This window comes from Myotis davidii, unplaced genomic scaffold (genome assembly GCF_000327345.1).
Source record: "Myotis davidii unplaced genomic scaffold, ASM32734v1 scaffold399, whole genome shotgun sequence".
Taxonomy (NCBI): Eukaryota; Metazoa; Chordata; class Mammalia; order Chiroptera; family Vespertilionidae; genus Myotis; species Myotis davidii.
The window spans coordinates 2,798,504-2,825,128 of record NW_006292094.1 but is presented as its reverse complement, the minus strand read 5'-3'; the positions used below and the strand labels follow the sequence as shown (position 1 = coordinate 2,825,128).

Genomic DNA, 26,625 nt, shown 5'->3' with positions numbered 1-26,625 from the left:
AGAGAATCATTGATTGGCTACCTCCTGCATGCCCCCTACTGGGGATCGAGCCCACAACCCGGGCATGTGCCCTTGACTGGAATGGAATCTGTGCTGCAGGCTGACGCTCTATCCACTGAGCCAGACCGGCTAGGGCGAACAATTGGTCTTGATTTAAGGGGCAGAAAGAGGGGTGAGTAGCATTTGAGTAGCATCTGACCTTAAAAGAAAATCAGAGCAGGGCACTGCAGGGTGGTGGTGCTGCAGACGGGGTGCTGTGATGCTCCGGGAAGGAGGCCCAAAACAGAAGCAGGTGGAGCAAGGGGGTCTGGGCTGGAGATGAGGTTCACACAGGAGGAAGCGGAGCTAGCATAGCTCAGTTATAACTGGGTTAGAAGTGTAACTTAGAGGTGCCACATGCATCTTCTCCAAAATGGAATTATGTCTTAAGCAAAATACATTTCTACCACTACTAGAAAACACTGGATTATACCAAAGTACTCGGGCAAATGGATTAAAACAGCACAAAATCTCCCTCAGCGGTTAGCTTTTCCTTTACGAGGCCTTGTTTGGAGAAGGGAAAGGTACTCTTTTACTTTGTCAACCTGACAGAGGTCAGAAAGACAAAGACACCACAAAAGCAGATGCTTGTCCAAAAACATTCTATTCATACAACTGCTCCAAAGACACGAGAGTTTGGGGAAACTATTGATTTGAAAATCTGGGTTCTGTTGATCTCAAAAAGTAAACAGATGTTGCTTGGATTTCTGAGAAAATATATTTGAAAAGACTAGCCTTTTAAAAGCTACAAAACTAACATTAAAATCTCATAGCTTCCATTATTTAAAAAATAAATATAGTTTCAGGAACAATAAAGGCTACAGATCAAAAGCAAATTCAAATACTCTTAAAGTATTCAAATGGTACTTTCAAACTTTGATTTTGTACCACAAAATTAAGCTGGTTAAATGCTGATATTAAATCCTGAAAACTATTTAGAAACATTTTCCCACATTAAGAGAAAATCAGTTATTGGTATACAATGTTTACAATTATAAAAACTGCCCATCTTTATAGGGTAATTAATATAAATGAGTACCAAAATAATAAAAACAATGTTATTCTAGAACACAAAATGAACATGCTTAAATGTATGAGTTCTACTTATTATAATGCTGTTAACACTATACACTATCTTTAATGTAGATTTTGACATGTGACATATATAGGAGAATGTACACAAATCACAAATGTACAGATCAGTAAGATTTCTATAACGTGAACGCACGCATGTAACCAGAACCCAGATATTGACAGAATGGTCAATGGTGCCCTTCATCTTAGGGATGAAAGATGTACGCAGCACCGTTTCCTCACCAACTGCAAAGTATACTTGGTGCAAACACATGATGAAATACTTGTAACACAGATCCTCACCACTTTCCTGAGGAATCTGTCCTGCAGACAGATTTCCAATCTCATGATTATCAAGTGCTGCATATTTTTGATGTTTCTCAAACATCCAATAAAGTAGCAAGTAGAAAAATTACTTTAAATATGTTTAAAGAAATCTACATTTGGAAAACTTCTAGCTAAGTCAGCTGAAATAAACTGCTCAGAATTTTTCTTTAATTACCAAAGAGTACACTATTAAAGGATTTCAAAAATACATGCTATTATTAAATAAAAATCTTTTAATCCCCATTGGAGTTAAAATGAATACTATTTATATGTTTATCTACTTTTATTTCTTAGTTTTGATTTATAAAATCCTCAATAATTTAATGTTTAGTACTAATATGATTCAAGAATGTTCTAAATGGTGTGGTGAAGGCAATGGGGTAAGCCCTATTCCAATATGTGTCTTTATAAGATTTCAGGACACAGACAAGCACAGAGAAAAATCATGCAAACATAGAGAGAAGACAGCTGTCTACCAGCCAAGGAAAGAGGCCTCAGAAGAAATCAACTCAGACTTCTAGGCTCTGGTACTGAAAAGAAATTTCTACTTAAGCAACCCAGTCTGTGGTACTTGTTATGGTGGCCCTGGCAAACTAATATGTATCCAAAAGTAGCTAGAAAACTTGTTTGTTTTTTATATATGTAGAACCCAAGGATTCCCCCTCAAAAAAATCTCTACAACTAATAACCCAGCAATAAATTGAATACTTCCCTAGAATGTGCACTACAGCAGTCTTTGCACAGTTATCAATTATTATTTGTTGAATTATATTGGCAATACCTTTAAAAGACATGGGTAGTATATGAAGGTCACTGCATAGTATGAACACCAGTGAACTGATGACTGATAATGGAAAAATGACCCCAACAACAGTGATTCACCCCACTGGATGAGTAAGCCCTTTTTATCTCTGTATGTGCAAACTCCAATGTCCTTCAACACAATGTATTAGGCTTTTATTTTCAGTTATAAACTGAAAATGAATTAAAATATGAAGAGATTGCTTTTAAAAGTGAATATAGTAAGTTTTAGGTTATCTACCTTAACAACAGACATAGAAAGCATGTTCAGCCACAATTTTTATGTATTCTTCTTAATCCCTCGTATTGTTTTTTTCCTTATAAATCTTTAACACTAATATTCCTAACCAAAAAATGACACTCTAAATATTTTCATTTTACTACATGCCAGGTCCTATGCTAATGATTTACATGCATTTAATCTTTATCCCAATCCTATGACATGGGTGGTATTTGTGACTTTTGAGTTTACCTTCATTAAGCACAATGTATTACACCAGATTTGCAATATATGTGCTCCCAAAACCTTAGCTAAAATTAGAACAAAGCTCCTAAGAATCAATACATGAATGAGATCAATCTATCTAGAGAAGCAGCCCACCATAGAAGATGTTTCATAAATTTGACTGAAGAGAGTGGGCTATGCCTATGCCTAAATCAAAGTGACTAAGAAATTGTCTCAACACCCCTCCATCTCCAACTCATTATAATTTCATAAGTTAATCAATCTTCTATTATAATCTACTTTGCTATTGAAGAAAAATAAGTCTATCAGTCGACTCACACATCTGGTCTACCTAGAAGGGTTATTTCCCATTACAAATGCATACATTGATATCTGGTCCTAGTCGGTTGGTTATTAGGAACTAACTCTTGATCAAATCTGACAAAATCAAGTTCTGAAGCCCTAGATCACAATACTAGGTCTGCGCCCATGACAGGCATAACCTCACACTCTGGGGGGTCTTGTCTGAGGAGCCAGCACGTCTCTTTGACATATCTTTATTCTTTATCTTCCTATCTTTCAGTTAAAGCGGTGTGAACCTCAGCCAGTATACCATTATAATAAATACAATTTCCATGTATGCAATGGTAAAAAACATCTAGTCCCAACAAATATTTTTGGGAAAAGATTACCTTTATTTTTTCTTTGCCAAGTAAATGTCTTTAAAAATGATCTATTCATACGTGCAGAAATATTTACGGGGGCAGGAGGGAAAGAAAAATCTCCTAAGAGATGTTTTTAAAAAATTAAGTGAGTTGAGCTTTAAGGACAACCCGCTAGAGAGTGTTTATTTTTCTCACCTCAACAAAGATGGGCCCAGGGCAACTGATCTAATATAGTGGCTTCATGAGGAGACAGAGACAAAGAAGAATTGATCACTTTGTCTAAGATCACAAAGCAGTATCTCAAACCTGGTTCACTGCAATTTCCGTCATGCAGCCCCGACTCTGCAGCTTGTTCCCCAGGGAAAGCTACAAAGGCAACCTTTACGTGATCCCCTTATCCTGATGCCACTGTCACCACTGGGTTTTGTTTTCAGTCTACACACATTTCTGCTGAAATATTATATTTTGGCCTTATTTCTGGCTGCGGTAGCATGAAAAGACCAAAGTCGGGTGAACAAGTAAGGTTTTTATAAACCGCATGTCTCCAGAGGATCTGATGTGCCCACAGCCACTCTCATAAATCAAATCTCCTCATTTTTCCTGGCGCGACAACCCTATGTCCTTCAGAACACTGACTTCCAACACTAGCCAAAAACAGGTCCAGTCATAAAGATAACTTTAATTCCCCATTCACAGTAGACCACAGACAAGGAGTAGAAGTTTTTTTGTGTGTGTTTTGTTTTTGGAATGATGAAAATAAAGCTATTTAGTCAAGAATACTTCTTAGAAGTGGTGGGACATAAAATGAGTTTTGACAAATGGAAAGCAAAACGAACATAAACATTTGAAATCTACTCAATAGTAAATGAGTAGAAAGAAGTAAACAAGACCCCTGTATTCCACCCAATTACTTTAACTTATAGCACTACCAAATAGACCATTTTTGATTCTTTAATTCCTTCTGCACCTACATGTCTCCTCCTCCCCTGTGAAATCTAGTTTGTTTCAGCATAAGCTCATAAAAACAGAACGCCACAGCACAGTGGTAATATTTAGAATTGTAATCTACTTGGCTATTGAAGACACTGCAATGGCCATAAAACTTCATTTCTCTTGTTCTCATTAGACAGCAAACAGTGAATGACCTTGTCCTTTGCAATGTCAACCCCTGTGGTCTCAGGCAGCTCTTCCTGGTTTCAGATCTCTGATTATCCTGGAACATTTCTCCAACTACATGGAGATGGTTTTTATTTTGACATTTCGAAGGTCACTCAACAGAAGCTCAAGTTAGATTAAGCCATCCTGTTTATAACATTATATAATTCTCACTGTGACCAATTTCAAGACAGAGAACTGGTTGGCTCTCAAAGTTCAAAAAGGTCTTGCCACAATTTGAAGGAAAAGTAATTATTCATAAAATACCTGATAGAGTAATAGCAACTTTCAATTGTCATTACAGAATAAACTAATGCCATTTCTCTACTTACTGAAACATAATTACTATATTTTTTCACCTATACTAACTGGTTTCAGTCTATGAACTTCACTAGGGTAAATCGATCATCACTTACCATTAATAAGCAGGGAGCTATCGGATCCTGGATATGAATAGTTTAGACGACCTGAAGGTAAAAGAAGGCCGTTACTAAGTTTATTTTCTTCATGGATGGTTTAAGCGTATGCAGTAACAAAACTGAATTACTTGTTTTAAAAAAGCTGCATTTGGGATAAAACTTCGTTGTGCTAATAACCACAGTGAATCAGAGGACATTACCAATCAGCACGTTGGCAAACATTCAAAATGGGAAAGTCTGAAAGCAGGAAAGTTATTTGGTCATCCTAACTTCTAAATCCCCATGGCAACTAATTTTCTTTTATACCATTATGTTCTACTACCAGTTCATAATGACAATCTTCACATTTTTTTAGCCCTATACATGTGAAAAAAATTCAAATATATAGCTTTTTATTGTTTTTTAAAAGTATGTAATTAGCAGTAATATTTTTCTATGATTTAGAACAAAAGTGCCAGGCTTGTGCCTACATTTACAGATATGCTAATGTGTTTAAATTTGCATTTTGAGAATCAGTACAGAAGGTAAAGAAAAACATACTGTATTTTCATGTGACAGAAAATATCAAAGCACACAACACACAGCACAATGCCCAGAGCACAGCAGACACTCAAAAAATACTGGGATAGTTTCCCTTAAATTTTTAAGTGGTTCAAAACCCACTATTTGCATCAAAAAAGAATTTGTGAAGGTACTAACATTTTGGAGGATGCAACAACTTCTAAATTAGTAACCACAAAAAAGGGGAGGATGGCGCTGGAAATGGTTTCTCCCTCTATAAGGAATTCAATTTCTTTATTTTTTTTTATTGACTTCAGAGAGAAAGGGAGAGGGAGGGAGAGATAGAAACATCAATGATGAGAATCATTGATTGGCTGCCTCCTGCACGCCCTCTAGTGGGGATCGAGCCAGCAACCCTGGCATGTGTCCTGACCAGGAATCGAACTGGACCTCCTTATACAACCACTGAACTACACTGGCTGGGCAAGGAATCTTATTTCTGTTAGGGGAGAATTTCTACGTGTAAGTTGAGGTATCTAGACCACAGATCCTTACTGAATGCACACCATGTACCTAATTCTATGCTACACATGACAAAAATCATTATGGAAACATTTGTAAGTCTCCATGTTCCATGTGCCCATCTGCACCCACCTTCATAAGAATGGTGGAGAACTCTCAACAAAGTCTTGCTCATGTAAGGAATGGACAGAGGAACCTGACTATTACTACTAGTAAGTAGCTACCATAGCCCAGCCCAGCCAGCACTGAATAAATGAGTAGTGTGAGAATTTAAAACCGACTCAGAATTACAACTGTAATTCTAAACTCCGACCCCACAGAACCACAGGAGACTGCCCAAGGCTATGGAAAAGTGGGTAAGCAGTTTCTCCCATCCCCTGAGGCTGGGTGGGGCAAGTCTGCCAACATGCCGGGAAGACTACCCGGTTCCACTGAGTACTACGGGGACCAGAGCTAATCTGCGGGCCTATGGATCCAACAGCCATGTTTACAACTCCAGAAAGGAACTTCAGGCCTCAGCCAGCCTTCAATCTCTCAAAATCCTGCTTCTTTGAAAGAGTCTCCACAGAAATGAACTCACACTGTGAAAAGAGAACATTGTTTTCCATTGTTAATAGCTTTAATTAATCTATATCCAAAACGTGAGACTCTCATATGAAACAAAATCTGAACTTAATAATTTCCTGCAATTTACAATCAAATACAAGGATTGTTTTTACTGTCATTAAGTTGTTAATTGTTTTATTTAAAATTTCAGCTTGTTCCTATTAAGGGAGTGGAGGTAGGGTTGGAGATGAGGAAGGAAGAGGTACAAAATAACATTTCAATTTATTCCTAAAAGTGGCTTCATTGTTTAATACTAATCACACAGCCCAGTATCCAGCTCCGCTGGAATTCCACCTGAACTGCTGGACTATAAGCCCAGATCTGACCTGTCACAAGTGCGCTTTTAAAAAAAGCACAGACTTGAGATGCTGGGAAAAGAACATGACCCTTGACGGTTAAACACTCGGAAGGGGGCGAGCTGTTTCAGAATCACGAAACTCGTAGTAGCTGCTGACTTTCTATAATGGAGCACAGCACACATTTGTAACTGAAAAACCCTCGGGTGCTGAACTAACAGCCATCACACATACCATTTTTGTTTATCTTAAAACATTTTGTAAAAGGATGATGTAAGTTAATACAGACATTTGTGTCACTTCATTAACTGAAGTGAAGAGGAAATGTTTCATTATTTCGAAGAGGATATTCAGATATTTGAATATTTCGAATGCCAACATTCCAGCTGAAGTCCTGGCTGTTCCACATGAACTCTAATGCCTCTTCCTGGATGCCAAGCAAGGACGAGTAAGTGAGACAAAGGACCAAACAGGCTGGCCCAGTTTAAGAAATCAAGCTCGGCCTCATCAGAAACTCACCTCTGGGTGACTTTTAAGGGAAGGAGAGACTGTTTCAGCTCCATGGGCTCAAAAAGGTCCCTCCCTTCCCTCAGTTCTCGAGTTCGCCTCACAGCACCCCGCCCAAGGAGGGCCTTTGATGTTTTTTCTGCCCCTGAGATGTCTGAACCCAGTCATTCTAGCCTCCAGCTAACACAATAGGGCCCCGGAGAATCACTGGCAAGGTTCAGAGTTTAACTCTGAAAGGTGATCCTTGTTTCTAATTTTCGACCTGGTCAGGCTGGAATCAATTTTGACCTCTGAGTAGCAAATACATCTGGGACATTTTGTTAAACAATCAGTAACGGGTAATGCTTTCTTCTTCAATTTAAAAATATAAGCAGTGACAGAGCATTTTTTAAGCTTTCTTAATGCTTCCCTAACCTGTCTGCCCTATCCTTCTGCAAATTCCTTCTATAATTAAAATATCTCGAGTCACCCGTTCATGACATTCATCATAGATGATACCTAGCACTTTCGTTCTGGAAACCTTCCCGGAGCTCCCATTTGAGGTCTTTCAGGTCTTCCACGAGCCTTTCACATGCTCCCTCTGCTTTAACATCCTCTGCTCTGTGGATGCCAATACACATGGGCACTTTTGCATTTTCTATTTCATGGGTACATTACCCACAATCCCCTCCTTCTGAAGACTATTTCTCAAGTCTTTTTTTTTTTCCTTTCAGATTCACCTTTTTCAGGGCACCATTCCCAAAAAAGAAACCCCCTTTTTAGATCAGCTCGCCAAATTTTATTTCTAGCTCTGCTGCCCCAGCCAACCTCCTTAGGTAATTATTTCAGCGACTGGCTTTCTTATCTCTCTTACATAATAGCCCCTTTAGGAACTAGAGACTTTTTAAACTAGCACCTTGAGTTTCCTGTTGGGGTACCAGGCAAGCATTCAGTGAGTTCATTCCCTGAATTTAGAACACTGGCATTTCACAACTGAATAAAGCAAAATAAAAGAAAAATAACTGCTATATCTAAATATAACTCAGTGGTTGTGGTTTTTGTTTTGTTGTTGCTATTTTTTATTTTTATTGATTTCAGAGAGGAAGGAAGAGGGAGAGATAGAAACATCAATGATGAGAGAGAATCATTGATCGGCTGCCTCCTGCACGCCCCCTACTGGGGATCCAGCCGGCTACCCAGGCATGTGCCCTTGACAGGAATCGAACTTGGGACCCTTCAGTCTGCAGGCCAATGCTCTATTCACTGAGCCAAACCAGCTAGAGCGGTTGTTATTTTTTTTATAACACATCCTATCTATAAACATAACCCAGGTTTGGGCACATTTAGAATTTAATTCCTCAAGGGAGAAGGAGGGCATTAGGATTTCAGACAAGTGAACCTATTTGGTAAAGAAAACAATCTCTGAATTATCTTGGTATTGATTGTGTTACAAATAGGAAGAAATACTGCCTGGTCAGCAGGCCCAATCTTAAAGGACACAGCAGAGTCAGTCTCTGGAGGCCAGCTGTGGCACTTGGAGCCAGGAGCCTGGCATACATCATGCAGAAGGCACAGGCTATATTTGGTGACATGACTCAACCTAGCCAAATATAGGCAACTGATACAGTGCAACTCTGGGAACCACACTACCAAATTCTACAGCCTTGAAAAGAGCCACACTCCAACTAGGCAATTCTATGCTAGGCATTTGCGAGTTGGGAGAGAACCAGTATTTACCAACCAGACTGACTAAGAATTGCTGGGGGAAGAGGTGCTCAAAAGAACAGTATGTACTATCATATTCTTTTAAGACATTAACTAAAGTAAACTAGTCAATGAGATGAAAGAAGAAAAGACTAGAAGGAAATTAATATATTAGCAGTATATGTGCGTATTACTTTCAAAATTAGATAAAAGTTATTTTCTAAAAAGTAAGCAGGTATTATTGCTACTGATGACTAAGCAGGAAATGATACAATAAAGGCTGCCCTCTCAAACACGCAAACAGCACAATTATCAAATGCTCTCCAGGGCTATTAGATGTCATGCTATGACCTTTTTCAGAATCATGCCAGCATTGCTGGTGGCATGGTGCAGGCCAAGGAATGACAATGGGGGATAGCTACCAGGTTGTCCAAAATACAGGTGGATAGCCATGCAATCCTCTAAAGTGACAAGTAGCATGAAATTCTAAGTTAATGTTTTAATTGACTCACATTGTAAAAACTTGATACTCCAAAGAAAAGGGAGGAGTCTTCAATGAACATCATTACAAATTTCTAATAGGGAAAGGGATACGTGTGGGCTTAGGCCCATGTCTAAGGTAGATCCAAGATTTACACACATAACTCATAGATGTGTATATTCATACACATGCATTTGTTGTCGCTGAGGTACTCCTGCTACCTTGCTCTTGCTAGTTTTATTTATTTCATGCTAAGTGTGTCAAAGCCATGCTGCAATAAATACTTTTAAAAAAATATATTTATATTTTATTGATTTTTTAAAGAGAGGAGGGGAGAAGGATAGAGAGTTAGAAACATCGATGAGAGAGAAACATCGATCAGCTGCTTCCTGCACACTCCCTACTGGGGATGTGCCCACAACTAAGGTACATGCCCTTGACCGGAATTGAACATGAGACCCTTTAGTCCGTAGGCCGATGCTCTATCCACTGAACCAAACCGGTTAGGGCAATAAATACTTTTTTAAAGGAGGTGCCCACCTGCCTTCCCACATCTGTTTTTACCAATGCTGCCAGAGATTGGCAGGTGCTGTGGGGGCCTAGAGAGTGCATAGCAAGGCTCAAGAAATGTGTAATGAATTCAGTTTTGGACTACCAACTTTATGCTTATACAAATGCAGAACACATATCAATGTGCACTAACAAAAATGTATTCAATATGTTCTACCATTGAATGATATAAAGATAACTATTTTTAATAATTTATTCTACTGACCTGAAAGTAATACCCCAAATCAAAATCTTATTCTCCCTCTTGACCTGTCTGTGATACAATCAACTTCCAGTAAAGATTTTTGCATGCAATACCACAAGGGGGGAGACTGGCAGGGACTGACATCAACTAGAGAGGCTTCCCTCCGCCCCCACGCCCCAAAAAAGCCATTTAAATTAATAAATGCATACAAAGAGTTTAGGCCAAACAAAACCCTCTCTGGGACAGAACTGGCTTTCAGTTTAAAAGCCAGGGCTTACAAAAATACTGACTTTTCTTGCCTATCTCTCCAGGTTCATCTCTCCACACTGCCATTTTCCTTCCCATGTTAGGTACTTCAGTCCTTCAGAACCACTGGCGCATTAACATTTACTTCTGAGTTCCTCCCTTTGTCTAGAATGCCCTCCTCCCCCTTTACCCCTAGTATCTCACCACTCAAACCCTCACCCTTCTGCCCAGTTAGTGTCCCTTGTCAGCCCCACCTTCTGTGGTTAGTTTTCCTATCATAAGCCACCACTCTCAGGTTCAGAGAACCCACGTGCTCCATACAACCCCCTGGACATTTGTTACACTGTATTTAAATGACCTATTTCTAAACTATCTCTTCCTCTAGGGCAGTGGTTCTCAACCTTCCTAATGCCGCAACCCTTTAGTACAGTAGTACAGTTCCTCATGTTGTGGTGACCCCCAACCATAAAATTATTTTCATCGCTACTTCATAACTGTAATGTTGCTACTGTTATGAATCGTAATGTAAATATCTGATATGCAGGATGTATTTAGGCGACCCCTGTGAAAGGGTCGTTCGACCCCCAAAGGGGTCGCAACCCACAGGTTGAGAACTGCTGCTCTAGGGCAACAAAACCTCTCCAGGAAGATTTTGGGATCTTACATCCCAGAGCTTGGAGCAGGGAAAGGTGCTCAATAATAGCTATTGAATGAATGAATGAATGAATGAATGAATGAATGAAGCAAAGCAGCGATGGGTGGTCCCTCTGCCATGGAAGATGCAGTGAACAGGGTGGAGAGTGAGACCAATCCCATCTTGTGACCTGGGTCAAATTACTTTCCTTCTTTGAACCTCAGTAAAACAAGGAAATTTCCATTTATCTCAAAAGGCTATTGGGAGAAATTGATGAGACAATTTTTGCAGAATGCCCAGAAAAATCCCCAGTATAGAGTAGGTGCTCAATTAATATTAATTCATCCCCCCCTCCCCAACTACAAGCCAGAGATAACCAACAAATTTCCATTTGTGAGAGACAGAGAGGAAGGATTCCTTTTAGCCACATAAGACCCAAACTGGAACCTTGGAGAAGGGAGTAGCCATCTCGGTTTTTTTTCAACTTCAGAGAAATGAGAATTTGCTAGTGTTTTGGTTACAAACATGAATATAATTCTTCCCTGGGGGAGAGAAGAGGGAAAAAACCTAACTCCTTACTTTTATAATAGCCACACTGGCAAAGCAGAAGTACTATTTTAAAAATGAAAACTTCAAAAATTCAACTTAACACTTTCCCTTTTAATAAAATCTAGGAGCATCTTCCTTGTGTACAAAAAGATCACATTTAATTTTTCAATTGAGATACGAGAGTTGAAACAGATTGTGAAGTGGTAAAAGAAAATAACCTTTATCTGTAAAATAAGCAAAGTCAATGATATGGGTTTCTACAGATTGTGGAAGGTTTCCTATAAAAGGATGGCTTTGAATCTAACTCAGGGCAGGTGAAAAGTTGCAAGATCTAAAAGCATCTCAGAATTTCGGGCAGAAGGGAATGTCTAGAGAGAGACCAGCACAGAGCTGACCTAATTAAGGAATTCAAAAGATTTCCTACTGCCAGTAAGAGGAACAACAAGCCAGCAAGCAGGAAGGCTAATTTTAGCCCTGCCAGAAGACTTCTGACTCTAGATGCTACATTTAGAGGACAGAGCAACAAGATAACTTGCCTTAAGAGGATGTTATGATACCAGTGATTAATGGTGATTTTTTTAGCTTTAAAAAACTCCGGATAGTTTTTGTCCAAACTAAACCAGTCAAAGGCAGTTTTTTTGTGGGTGTCTGTGTGTTTGTTTAAGGATAATATAATGGGGGGAAAAGGTGGAAAACAGACGAACTGGTAGTAGAAAAGCTTTAAGAAAAAGCCAAGGCAGCAAATTAAAATTCTCCTACCTCACACACAGATTGATTAAAAGCAGGACGTATTACAAGAGGCATGTTTTAAGAGAACCAGTGAGTGAGCATCAAGAATTGTGTAAGTGGCCTAAGGTGAAGTGGTTTGAGAAATTTCTCTCTGTACTGAATCGAGCATGAATAAAAGAGATCAAGACAAATTTAAGAAATCCCTGGGGACCACAGGTTAGGCTGTTTGTAAGAGATTGAGAAGTTTAGAGAGATAAGCCACTCCTAAAACTGGAGACTAAAGTCCAAACCCCAAAAGGCAATCTGCAAAGTCACTGGCTGGCTTTCTACACACACATCTATTGTCAACGCTAATCGCTTAATTAATACACATTCTGTTGATACCTAAGGCACCAAGTCTTTCTCTTATTAGTCTTCAAAACTAAATAATCAACAGGCACTCAAAGGTATCTGCTAACCATATGGAGGATAAGCTGCATGAGGCAGGAGTCTTTGTTTTTCCTTCCCTGATGTATACAAACAGCCTAAAATAGTGCCTGGCACAGAGTAGATGCCTGATAAGTGTTTGGTGTAGGCATGGCCTCCCACAGCTTCAGACTTCACAGGAACTTATTCCAAAGAGAAGGGAATGAGGGTGGAGTGGGGAGGGAGCGCAGCACTTCTGAATCACTTTGGGAGCACACATGCTTCGGTCTCATGACAGATCTGGTGAATCAGAACCAAGGAAAGAAAAGCCAGCCTGGAAAAGTTTCCTCCCTGACTATTCCGACCTCCGCCCCTGTGAGGCCCTGTCTATACGAAGCCAGCAGGCGCGAGATCTGAATCTTTTATAGATTATGATAAAACATAGTTCTAAAATTTTGTGCCCAGTCTCCTAACTACAAATTAAGAAACTTTAATGCCTGCTCTCTGTCTAAAATATACTGAGACAAAGATGTTCACCTTTTTTTTACGTTTGTTCCCCTCTTAAGTGCTACACAATAACTACCTAAGCTATAGGCCTAGGAGCTGTGTGTTCCTATCTTGATCCTCTAGGTACCAGTTACAGGATCCACGTTACAGAAGCTATTTTATTTCTCTGAACTTCAACTTCTCCACAGTGAAATGGAGAGCACAAAACTCCTGGAAAAGGCTATTGTAAGGATTTAAGATAGAGATACTTTTCAGAAGGGGCACAGGATAAAAATCAGAAGTGCCTCAAAAAAGGAGAAATGTCCACCAGTGCCTACGTGGCCTTCAATCTGCTACCTGGAACATGGAATGACATGGGATTGGAATACAAGCAAAAAGTAAGATGTAAGATGCTTCCACAAACCAAGTGGCTTAAAGAAGACCGGCTCCCCCTCCTAAAGAGGGCTGCCATGTTACCCAACTCCAGGGGCAGCCTTTTGCCATACGGCTCCCCCTGCCCCGGCGTCATGCCAGATGTTGCCTGAAGAGTCCACACTCCTAGTCTTACCTCAAAGGGCAAAGGACGGCTTTGGATGTCAGAGACAAAGTTCAAAATCTACCTGGTGGAGGAGATAACCTCGGGTCCGGTCGGCAAGCGTCCCCTGTCCTCTCTGTCTTCCTCACCATTTCCTCTAGCAAATTCCTTTTTATGTTCTCCTTTGGGAAAAGATGGCTATTCTAACGGTAGGCGGTGAAAGCAGAACAATGACGGAAGCTCTCTGGAGCAGTGTCTCATAACCTCGTATCATTATTAAGACCCACTTTGATCAAAATATTTCAGAGAGGCTCCCATCATGGTAACAACTGAAGCCCCAACCCCAATCCAGTGACTACTACAAGTCAAAGAACAGCACACAAAATAAAAGGCTACTGTGACTTCAGCAACACGTTTAAATGTATTTTAATTCAGGAGATCAGCATCCATATGCTTTTGGAAGATAATCAGGCGTATGCAAAAGACATACCTATCATCTAACTGGAATACCTAGTCCTAATGAGTTCACAGGTCCATCAAATAATTCCCACGGCTGCAGAGGCCTGCGGTCCACAAACCAAAAACAGAAGCACTTCGTGAGGTCACGTTTAACAGCTGTTCCTAAACATAATACATTTAGGCCTAGCTCAGAAAGAAATGACGCAGTCTAGAACAAAGCCTTTACTCAGCCGACTAAATCTGATTCTTGGGTAGATCCCTTTTACAAGCCACTCAATATTAAATATACTGTTACACCAGGACTCACATGAAGTTTATACGCTACTTTCAGGCCTTCAATTCTCAAAACCTTCAATTCTGTCACTTAGGAAGAGCATGCCACAGAGACTATATGGAATTGCTGATGATAATTTGAAGATCATGAAGTTCAATCCCTTAATCCCTCCATTTCAGGTGAGGAAACCAACTTCTAGAAATAAGTGACTGGCCTAAAGCCCCAGAACTTCAAATTGCAGAGCCAGCTTTGAACACAATCCTAAATGCTGCTTTTTAAACTTCTTACAATTTGGGAAAGTCTGTTTGTTAATAAGCTAACAGCTTCTAATCATTCCCAATAAAGAGATCAAGTGGCTGATTTAAATACCTCCAAGTAATTGAGCATGGCAAACATTTATTATTTGTAATATTACAGCCAGTAGAAATTAGATTTTTTAGGTTCTTCATACTTCACTTAATCATGACTGTTCTTCCGAATTAAGATTTGCACTTGACTGTTGGTTTCTCAAGGATTAAAAACGGGTCCTTTAATTAGTTGATTCCTCCTCTTTCTCAATGTCTGGCGACTAGCATCAGCCCATCTGGATTTGAAAGAGGTTATGGAGCTGCTTTCCTTCAGAGTTCCACTCATGTGTCACTATTAGCTGGTGGGACCCGGAAGAACACAAAGGCCTGTGTTAGAATGGAGTGCACAGGCATGGGCTGAATTCAGGTCTGTCCGTCAGACGGTAAGAAAGTCCGGGGGCAGCCTGACCCTCTCACTGTCTGATGCAGAAAGCAGTAACTAGTTTAAAAGCAGCTAAAAATGTATTCCTTTTGCGAATTTTTACTGCTGAACAGCAACAAATTCAGAGTTTTCTCTCCTTTCCCTCTTTTAACTTTGGTAGCAAGGACAGTGGCCATAGGAGGGGGAAAAACACCGAGCAGAGAAATTCACAAATCAGGCCAGTACAGCTGACAAATGAGTCAACTGCGTACAATATTTGGGCAATTCCATGCGTATCAGGAAGAAGTAATTTTGTGCGCAAGTGTGTAACTGTTCTGTCCTTCCTGTTGCTAAACTGAAAGCAAAGACAATCTTGGATATTTTTATGACAGCTATGAAACAGACAGCAGTGCCTCCCTCACAGTCAGCAAAGAACACATTCCAGGATCTCGTACAGGATCAAGGCTAAGGCCTTCACGCCAGCTCCCTATTGTATTACTCCATAGTCCAAAGGACTTCCATTATGGAACTATTAGCTGGCACCTCTCTACAGAATTATATAACAGAGAGACAACACAGAAAAGTAAGTGACATAGCAAGAGGTACACTATACACCAGTGATGGCGAACCTATGACACACGTGTCAGAGGTGACACGCGAACTCATTTTTTTGGTTGATTTTTCTTCGTTAAATGGCATTTAAATATATAAAATAAATATCAAAAATATACATCTTTGTTTTTCTATGGTTGCAAATATTAAAATATTTCTATATGTGACATGGCACCAGAGTTAAGTTAGGGTTTTTCAAAATGCTGACACGCCGAGCTCAAAAGGTTCGCCATCACTGCTATATACTATTATTAATTTGGATGTGGAACATGAACAAAATGGATCTCTACAAATGTCCCGCAACTCCTTCACTTTTTTTTATATGGCAAAGAGGTCCCTAATATTTAACATCAACAAACTGTTGACAAAGTCAGAAAACCTTACTACTTAAATGTTGCTCAGATTTCATTTCTCAATGGAAAGTAGTATTACTGTCTGTCCATATGGTAATACCTTACTTATTAAATTATACACAGACAATGTGAAATGTAAAACATTACAGAAAAGCACTTAATTTGCTACCTGGTTGCTACTTGTTTTCTGTCACATGTAGTTCATTCCTTTACTAATCACTGTCGAGAATGTGTGTCAAACAAAATTAAGTCACAACAGCCACAAAATATGTTCACCTTAATACAATGGTTAAGAAAACAAAGTTAACGAGTTAAGAGAATCTCTTAAAGCAATGTTTAGGAGCCTAAAGCTTCTAATAACACAAAGTGTTCATAAAGTAAAATCAGAGACTCGACAATGTTAGAAGAGGCTACTCAGTGGTCACGGCCTCAGAAGAAGACGTGCTCAATTTTCAGGGCTAAGATAAGGGGGCTGCTCGGGTAATTATGGACTTACATCATGGATGACCTAAGACAAGTTTCTCCTTTGTGACAGCTGCTGATAGAATTTTCAGAACATGTGCGGGGGGAGAATCACTGCTTCCTCCGCACCGGGACAGGTTATGGAAAGAAACTGGGCAGATGAGGATCGGGACCAGGCGCACCGGCGTTTCTGTGAACTGAGTTGCTTTCAGTTCAGAGGTCAGAGTGAAAAAGAGGTCAGTCCAATGCTATGAGCACATCGGGTTTTGTCCTCATTTCCCTTTCCCCTCCTCCCCTTAAAATACAAAACAAAATCAACACCCACACCAAGCCCCAATCTGAAAAAGGGTAGTCACACTGTTCAAAATCCACACATTCGTACACTCGGCCTACAGTGCTGAGGACCCTGAGTCCTGTCCACAGTAACCAGGAAGGAGACACCGGTGAAAATCAGAACACACCCTGCCCAGTAATACAAAGACAAACAGCCCCCACGACTCGCCCTCTTCTTGCTCACAAAGGAAGTTACCTCAACACAGAAGCCCAGGTCCATCCTATGGCACAACTAAGCCAAGCAAAAGAGAAAGCCTGTAGGATCATTCCATGTCAGCGGTCAGACAGGGAGAGTGCAGGAGGAGAGAAAATCACATCCTTTCTGAACAGCCACACACGGAGTTCACTGTAGCCGAGTTTAAATTGTCTTCTTTGCTATGGGCCCTACTCTGTTCCCCAGGAGGCTTCTAGAAGTAGGACAACTTTCTACTCACCAGAGATCTCAGCGGCTCCCCTGCTGTATGGCTTTGAACCACTTGGTAGCATCCAAACACAGCAGTAAAGAACCAGGGAGGGCAGGAAGGCTCCAGCCTGGCTCTACACAACCGCCTGGCTGACCCTGAATCTCCAAGACTGGTAATATTTAAAGATCGCCCAACTTGCCAAAAGACATTTTTACCCCAAGTGATGGTAATTTACTTGGAAGGAGGTATTTGATTATAAATCCGAGTAAAATGAGCTAGTTTGCATTATCCATTTCTTCTTTTCTGGCATGTTGTATCATGCTCTACGAAATCTCGCTTAAAGGAAAAGGCCCATATAATCCTTTGAAAAGGTGACAAGGACTGGGATGCATAGTGCATAGTCTTTACTCAAAGCACCACAGTCCAACGGACTTAACTAGAAATAGGTTAAATACTGTAAAAAATGATACCCACCACCACCATTTGAAATAAATCATTTTACTATTAAAGCAATAGAATTTATTTAAGTAAGAGTTCCTTTTCCTTTAGAAAATTGTATTTACTCTGAAATTCAAATTTATAACTCAATGATATAAAAGTTGGTCCTATTTTCAGCAACTCTCATAGAAGATTTCTAGAGCTATCTCAATCTAAATAAAGTCAGTATGCACTATCTGTGCTAAAACATCTGTATCAGTACACAACATCTGTTCTCTACAACAGAGCTATGGGACTGAAGTTTGGAACACAGGCATATTAGAATTGTGTAAAATGTCAGGTTTCCTACATATGGTGTCCTTTTTAAGAAGCACTAACTTAATTCCCCCTACTGTAAAGATACAGAATTTAAACATTAGCCCAACAGTCACTCTCTTACAGTGACATAAAACAAATCCTATATAAAATTAATAAAACAGGCGTTGTGTACGAAACTTTCCACTGAGTTCCATGATTTTCTTCTAGAGAGATTATTATAAATTCTCCTACTTAGCAACAAAGAGGCACAGATGGTATCATCACTTGCCCACTCATTTAGGCATTTGTTTCAAAACCACGGCAGTGAAAAATAGGGGGGGAGGGTCCCCAAATTTAATGAGGAAAGAAAGAAAAAGATATCAAAGTATTTTTAAATGCAAGGTCACAATACCTTCGGGAGTTGGGAATTAAAACACATAGCATATGTGAAATAGATCCAGCTCTTAAATTCTTATTAAATGAACGCATGGAGCAAGTGAGGCAGTACTGGCTAACTGGCTAACCTACTCCCTCTGCTTACTCTACATAAGCCAGAGGTTTCTTGGGCGCTCGGGGGATGTGTAAAAGATTGGTGCTTTAACCAACCTGCATTTCCGAATGCGGTCACTATTGCTTAAATTTAAATTAAGTTTTGAAACAGTCTGACATTCAAAGGGGTTGGGGTGGATGTGTTGAGCTCCTCCTTCCAAAAATTAAAAAATATATTCTGAAACATTATGAAAAGAAAAAGACACCAATTTCACAACATGCTGAGGGCAAATAAGATGATACTCTGACTCATAATTTAGTTAACTGTTATCTGAAGAACAACTATAGCGTTTTGACAATGCATAGATTGCCTTTGTTCTCCCAGTAATTGCCCTGTCTCATTTGGCTTTCTAGTGAAATGAAGCAAATTGGATACGAAGTTGTTTTCATATAAAGGATATTAAATACACAACCATTATGATGAAAATGTGGATGGTTTTACTCCATCTAACATCTGATAGTTTTCCAAGTGCTATTTTCCTGTCCCCTGATTCCAAGTGTGTCCCCTCTGCTTCCAGGCCACAAACTACTGTTTGGTTGATACCTATGTCCCTTTATTCCCTTCACACCCCGGAAAGATAAAAAGGTGATTTGCAGGTCTCTCCTACTCTGCACTGGATGTAATACAGCTTCACGAATCTTTATTTCACTGTGTCCAGCCTATTTTTCAGAAGGCTGAGAACAGCTGTGCTCACATGTGGTTTTAATCTACTTCACGCCGCTCCGTTTCTAAACAATAAGGACCAATTTCACAGGCGAGAAAAAAACCACAAATAACAGCAAGATACAATATTCCACAAATAACCACCTGAACATCAACCACAGTGCAAGATTCTTCTGTCCAGATAGAGAGAGGACTTGATAAGCCTAATAATATCGGAGCAACGCACAGGCTGCCAGCTGGGAGATGGACAGGCAGCCTCGGTCTGCAGCTTGGGCTCTTCGCTTCTGAGGCTGGTGTGCAGGGGAGAAAATGAAATCGCCGCTGGGGAGGAGCTCCTGCAGACGGCCTCTGGCTTTGGTTATGGAGGAGGCAACCCGCAATTGCGAGATAAAAATAACATCCAGGCGCGCCCGCTGATCGCAGCGAGGACACGGAGATAAGGTAGAGGGAGGCCCCTTTTCCTCCCAAAGAGCCGAACCTCTGGACATGGAGAAAACGATAGGAGCCCTAACATTCTTAGAAAAGCTATTTTTAAATAAACTGTAAAAACTAGTATGAATTAAAAAAAACTAGTATGAATTATGAAATGAAGGCTAGGTACTCCTTTTACACATCTGTTAAAATGTTAAAAAAGAAAAAAGATAAAAGGTTTTCAACAAGCCAGTTGCAATCAGTAAGGCATTCATAAAGAAACTCAAAAACGGTATTTGAAGGTTCCTAGGTATATTAAACATTTTGCCATCTGTTGATGACAAAAATAAAAATTTAAAACCCCGCTACATTAAAGATTTTTTCCCCAAAAGGAAAAGGCACATGTGTTTATTCTTAATTTAAGATAGCCATACCAATTCATTCTACTTATAGTTCTTGTACCAAATATAAGCTGTATTATTTAAACATATACATGCAAATTGCACTTCTATGAGGAACCACAATTGAAAGATAAAAATAAATGTTAACTATAATATATTTTATAAATTGTTTTTAAGATAAAATAAACCCAAATATAAAATTTATCTCCATATGGAGTCTTTTTACAATTCTCAAATTAATTTTTTTTTCATCTTTTTAAAAAATTTTCTTTATTGACTAAGGCATTACATGTGTCCTTTTCTTCCCATTCATGCCCCCCCACCATGCCCTTACCCCCCTGCTGTCTACGTCCATTGTTTATGCTTATATGCATGCATAACAAGTTGATCTCTCCCCCTTACCCCTACCTCCCTTCTGAGGTTTGACAGTCTGATCGATGCTTCTCTATCTCTGGATCTGTTTTTGTTCATCAGTTTATGTTGTTCATTATATTCCACAAATGAGTGAGATCATGAGATATTTATCTTTCTCCAGCTGACTTATTTCGCTTAGTGTAATGCTCTCCAGGTCCATCCATGCTGTTGCAAATGGGAGTTCCTTCCTTTTTATAGCAGTGTAGTATTCCATTGTGTAAATGTACTACAGTTTTTTAATCCACTCATCTGCTGATGGGCACTTAGGCTGTTTCCAGATCTTAGCTATGGTGAATTGTGCTGCTATGAACATAGGGGTGCATATATCCTTTCTGATTGGTGTTTCTAGTTTCTTGGGATATATTCCTAGAAGTGGGATCACTGGGTCAAACGGGAGTTCCATTTTCAATTCTCAAATTAATTCTTTTAAGTGAATTTTTTCTGAGAGGCATTTCATTCTCTACTAGTCTCATAGAATTAATGCCCATTTTCTGTTTTCTCTGTTGCCAAGGAAGCAGAGCACATGGAGAGGCTATTTTCAAAATGGATAGTCAGATTTTATATTCTATTTTAAAAGATCGATGTGTTATTTTTAAAAATATTCAACTTTTATTTTCACCTTTAACAAAGTCTCACAAAACAAGCAGAACCACAAGGAAAAGCATGCATAGTTTCCCCAACAGGTATCTAAATTAATAAAGAGAGCTTGACGAGAAATAACTTATTTCCCTGAGCAAAATTCCATTTGGTAGTGATAGACTACAGTGACATAAAGTTCATCATCTTGGTTAAAAAAGATATAAATGTCAAGCATAATTATAATCTGGCAGTTTAGGACCATGAACTCATCTGTGAATTCTTTATTGCTCTTTGAAGGAAACAATACACTAAGTTCATTTAAAGTCTACTTAAGTCACCTTGGCACTTCAGCTTAAATCGAAACTGGCTTTCTCATTTGATAAGCATGATAACAGATGGTTAGTAATAATAGATACTGTTTATTGAGTGCCTGCTATGAATGAGGCAGCATGCTGAATTTTACAGATACAGCATCACATGTGGTGGCAGAATGGCCATCCTGATCTAGATCTATAGGATTCCATTCTGCCACACTTCCTCTCACAGATCACTTTTCCAAAATCTTTACGCTGCTAGAGTAGGCCAATCAAATTTCATTTTTTCTGTCATCAGACTTAACTTTTGATTATCCCTACAGAATCGGCTGAAAGAAACTTAATTTAGGTAAAAATTAGTAAGAAGATATTAAAAAGGAAATATAACATAAAGACAGAACTTTACACAAAAATTCAATAAGAAGAGAGAAGAAATAACCTGAGAGAGATGTCCTGCCTATATCTGATAGCCACTAATACTATTAGAATGTGTGCAAACTCTTATTTTATTTATTTATTGCTGACAATATTACAGATGTCCCTCAAACTGTTTTATCTAACCTAAATACTAGTTAGAAGCTTGCTTCTTTGAGCATGAAAATAAACTACTTATCTGTGATGCTGTTTGTAAATTGTGCTTTCTGTAATAAACAAATAGGCACTTATCATGAAAATGAAGTCTAATTATTTATTATCCCTAGTATCTAGTATCTAAGAGGCCAACCCCCCCCAAAAAAAAATAGTTGCTGAAGGAATCAAATACATTAAGAATAAACAAACGTCCTTTAGCTACTTTTTCTGGACTTAATTTTTAATTCTGAAATAATTATAGATTTGCAGCAAGTTGCAAAAAATGGAACAGAGCGATCCCATGAACCCTTTCTCCACTGTGGCTTATGGTTATGTCTTAACGAGAGTACAAAACCAGGCCACTGACATTGGTGCCATCCGCAGGCCTTCTTCACATTTCTCCATCTGCTACTCTTTAAGAAGGCAGTTTTTCTGGTCTAGAAAGGACCTTAGACTCTGCATTTTTCTGATGAGAAAATGAGAAGAAAGGTCAAAGAGGCTGAAGGACTATTCAAAATCAAAGTGCTAAGAAGTGGCCAATTCTGAATGAGATACCATCTTTCCTCAGTAACAGTAGCATCTGGTTAGTTACCCATCAAGATTCCACAAGGACATCAGTGAAAACATTCAAAATTATCTTATTCCAAAGTTAACTAATCAGATGGATGCATTTTAAAATATATATTATTTTTCATTTCTCCGGACTTCAAAAAGCTTTCCTCATTAAAAAATTTACCATTATTCAATTGTTGGAAAGTATTTTGTTTTACTGCATCAGTAATATGATAAACCGAATTTAAAAAAAAATAAAGAAAAACTGGGCCAGGTTGGTCACCATTTGAAGCAACAGGCTGCCTTGCCACTTCTGACCTCAGTCAGTGCAGGCTGTGTCTGGCACAAAGCAGGCTCATTAACACTGAATGAATGAATAAATGAACGAACGAACGAACAAACAAACAAACAAACAACTTAAGTGGGATGACAAGTACTTTCAAGTAAAATATATTTGTGCAGAAAAAAATTATTTTGTGGGGTAGTTTTCACAAAATGAGAGCTGGAAGTGCCCTTAGAAAACATCTATTCATTTATTCTCAACCCTGGCTACACGTGAGCATCAACTGGGATGGGATCCAGGCATTTGTATGTTACTTTTAAAGCTCCCCATTATAAAGCCCTTGTTATTAGGGTGATTCGAAATGCCTTGCTATAAAGATGAAATTGAGGCTTACTCAAACTTACATGTCTTATTCAGGATAATACAGATAGTAAGAAATAGAATTGAGAAATAGAATTGAGACAAGTAGAAATAGCACTATTTTTTTTTAACATAATACACAGGAAATATTTCAAGAACAACAAAACATCATTTTAACTTTGAAACTCTTGGCCATTTTTAAAAATGTGAAACTAGGCTAAAAAAAATCTACCAACATTTGCACTCTTTCTAGTGTCTCATCACTGTCATGGGGTCATACACGTAGGTTTAAGGCAATGAGCAGTTTTTGCCTGAGATATAAAACAATGAGGTGTACGGTTCACGTCTTTTCAGCTCACTGCCTACCCTAAGCAATTAGTACTCTGGAAGTTCTCTTAATTAATTTCATGATAGGCCTACAGTCAGTGGCTATCAAATATTTAACAAAAAGTCCAACATACATAAAATTGATGGACCTGACCAGATATAAAATTTGAATCCAAAATATTTGCCAGAGTGTTGATCAGATTATGTAGATAGTATAAATTTTAAACTATTAAAATCAAATAGTTAAATTTTTAAAAGTACCTTTAATCGAATCATTTTCAGCTCTCATTATGTCAATGAGTGAACTCTCCAGGGAGTGCATGTCGAATGTCCTGGGGCGATCCTGTAACACAAACAGCCACAAACCACTTTTTAAAAAAGCATTTAATTATAAAAGGGAACAATAAGCTGCACAGGATGGGACACAGATCAAAAAGTGGCAATTTTATTCCCTCTCTGTGCAATGTACATTATTGCTACATTTAATATGAACACTTACAAAACATCAAAAACACAAAAGTTAAGTACCCTGGGCTCAGCAAAGAGTGATTTGATGTCTAATAATAATTTCAATAGAAGCATTACTTTTTGCTAATAAAGCAGAAACAATAAAAAGTAGTAAAGAACATTCAATGAATGTAAAAATAAAATTTGTAATCTTTCTCTGCTCTTAAGATGGCAATACCATGGCAAAGCTTTCCAAACTGGTTCCAGCAGTTACTGACTGGAGTGGCATCTACAATGCTATTCAGAATAGCTCTATTTTCTTACAAGCCACGATTTAAAAATAATCATCAAATGTCTGCAAGACCACTAAGAGACAAAGTAGTCTTGATTTTGCTGCCATTAAAATTAAAGGGAAGAAAAGGCGTGGAGAACACTGCGGTCTAAATCCTGGCTTAACACAATGCATTTCAGGAGTGGGAGAGGAATCTTAAAATACACAACAACCCAACTGCTCTGACATTCTTCTGGATGAAGAGTACTAGCGATAACTAAAATTAATGCTTAGCTTGACAAGTGAAAAGTTGGAGGCGGAAACATTTTCAAATTAAACTTTGAAAGGAGGCAGTGATACACAGTTCCATCGCATCTTAGGCATAAGTACACACACACAGACCGCAGCCAGCGTAAAGAAAAAGGAACTTGACAAGCAGGATTCCATACCCTTCTCTTCAGTGACATTGTTTCGTACATTATTTTTTAACTCAAAGATCTTCAGACACAATGTATTGAGGATGTTTAGGCTCCATGAATTCAGAAGGAAGCCGTTTCAGCAGTTTGCTGATGCAGACAAGGGCAAGGGACAAAACCCAAAGCACAAGTGCCTTACCCTTGCCATTCCTAGCCTAGTACGTACTCCCCACCCTCACAACCCAACCTTATGGCCAATTATAATGATTATAAATTACTTTACACTTGTCTAACATTTTACTTCTTATGCTTTGGTAATTCAAAGAGTTCAAAAGCCACATATTTTGTCAATCTTTCTGTTCTCAGAGAGGGTGTAATGTTTATCATTCTTAATTTATACCCTCTAACTCAGTGGTTCCCAATGTGGGGCATGGGCAATTTGATTTTAAGGGGGGGGCAATTCGAGAATGAGTTATTAACAGTGAATATTTTGCATTTCTTATGGTTCTAGGGGCCTCATATACAGTATATTAATATATATTGTGACATATTTATGCATTTCAGTTCTGCTACATATTTTGAAACTCTATTTTTTCATATCATTTCATATTATTTTTTTTTAACAATTTCTTAGTGATTTCTTTCTCAGTACTTCAACTGTCCTTTCGCTTTTTTATCTTTCTCTTTCATGGATACGATGTTTTTTGGAAGCTTGTTTAGACCAAGTGAATGACCTTTTAGGCTTCCTCTACATAAATAGGAATTCACTTTCTGAATAAGAATTATATGTCATGGGGGGGAAAGGGCATCAGGATTTTAGAGAAACTTAGGTGGGGCATGGCCAAAAAAAGATTGGGAACCACTGCTCTAACTAATCTTTTCTGTCTATTTTTTAGCCTCCAATTAAAACAAAACAAAACAAAGAACCACAATGTAAGTGTCCTGCCCTCAGGCAGCAGGTGGAGGAGCAGACAGCAATAAACAAGGAATCCGACCACCACCAAGATGGTTTTCCTACCAACAGCCAAGACTGCTTTGCTTTCTCCAGTTCATTCTTTGATTTTACCTTTTATGACTGTGAGTTGGGCCAAATGTCATAACCACTCATATATTTTCTAGGATCTACTTCCCAGAAGGTAAACGACTATAAAATAGAAGCCTTGTTAAGTGACAGCTCTCCTTGACTGATCGTGAGCTGATGACCAAAACATGAACATCAGCAGAAATCAGTGGCATGAGCTCAGACACTAGGAAGCCCCAACGCCACCACTGGCGAGTCACGTGAACTTGGGCACTTTCATCTCTAGATCTCTTCACTGATCTGAGAAAGGAAAAAATTTGATGAGATCTCAAATATCTCCTTTCTAGCTCCAAAATATACTTGTATTCTAGCTTTCTGATGGCCTTAGTTTGTGTTTTTTCAAGATTCACAGTTTAAATTATTTTATGGCACGAACCAAAAAATGTGAATGAGAATTACTAATCAAAGTTTATCACATCTGCCCACAGGAAGCTGGGGGTCCATGACAGTTTAATGCTAAGTAACAAGCTTTAAAAAAAAAAAATCTACTTAAAACAATTCATTGAGGGGGATGGCCTGATTTCAAAAAAAGGTCAAAGAATCTATTATGAAACAAAAGAACACCGGCAACTATATTTGCTTCACCATTGCCAGTTTCTCTAGGCAGCCTACAGGGAGAAAAGGAAGAAAAGCAGAACTACCCTTTATTGAGCATCTACTCAGTACCTACCTTATTCTAGGCACCTTATTAATACTGTCTTAATTAATCCTCAAACTTCCTTATAACTTACGTTCTATTATTCACATTTTAATGATAAAAACTAAGACTAAGGAAAAGCCACAGTCT

At 38.8% G+C, this 26,625-nt stretch overlaps 1 protein-coding gene across 1 annotated transcript in view; it reads right to left on the bottom strand.

The window, feature by feature from the left end:
• The window catches only part of CPEB4 (cytoplasmic polyadenylation element binding protein 4), a 54,509-nt gene that overhangs the window by 13,263 nt on the left and 14,621 nt on the right, over positions 1–26,625 (bottom strand). The window contains 2 exon segments of the mRNA XM_015565100.1: positions 4,923–4,973; positions 23,885–23,966. Coding sequence (XP_015420586.1) covers positions 4,923–4,973; positions 23,885–23,966 — 133 coding nt within the window.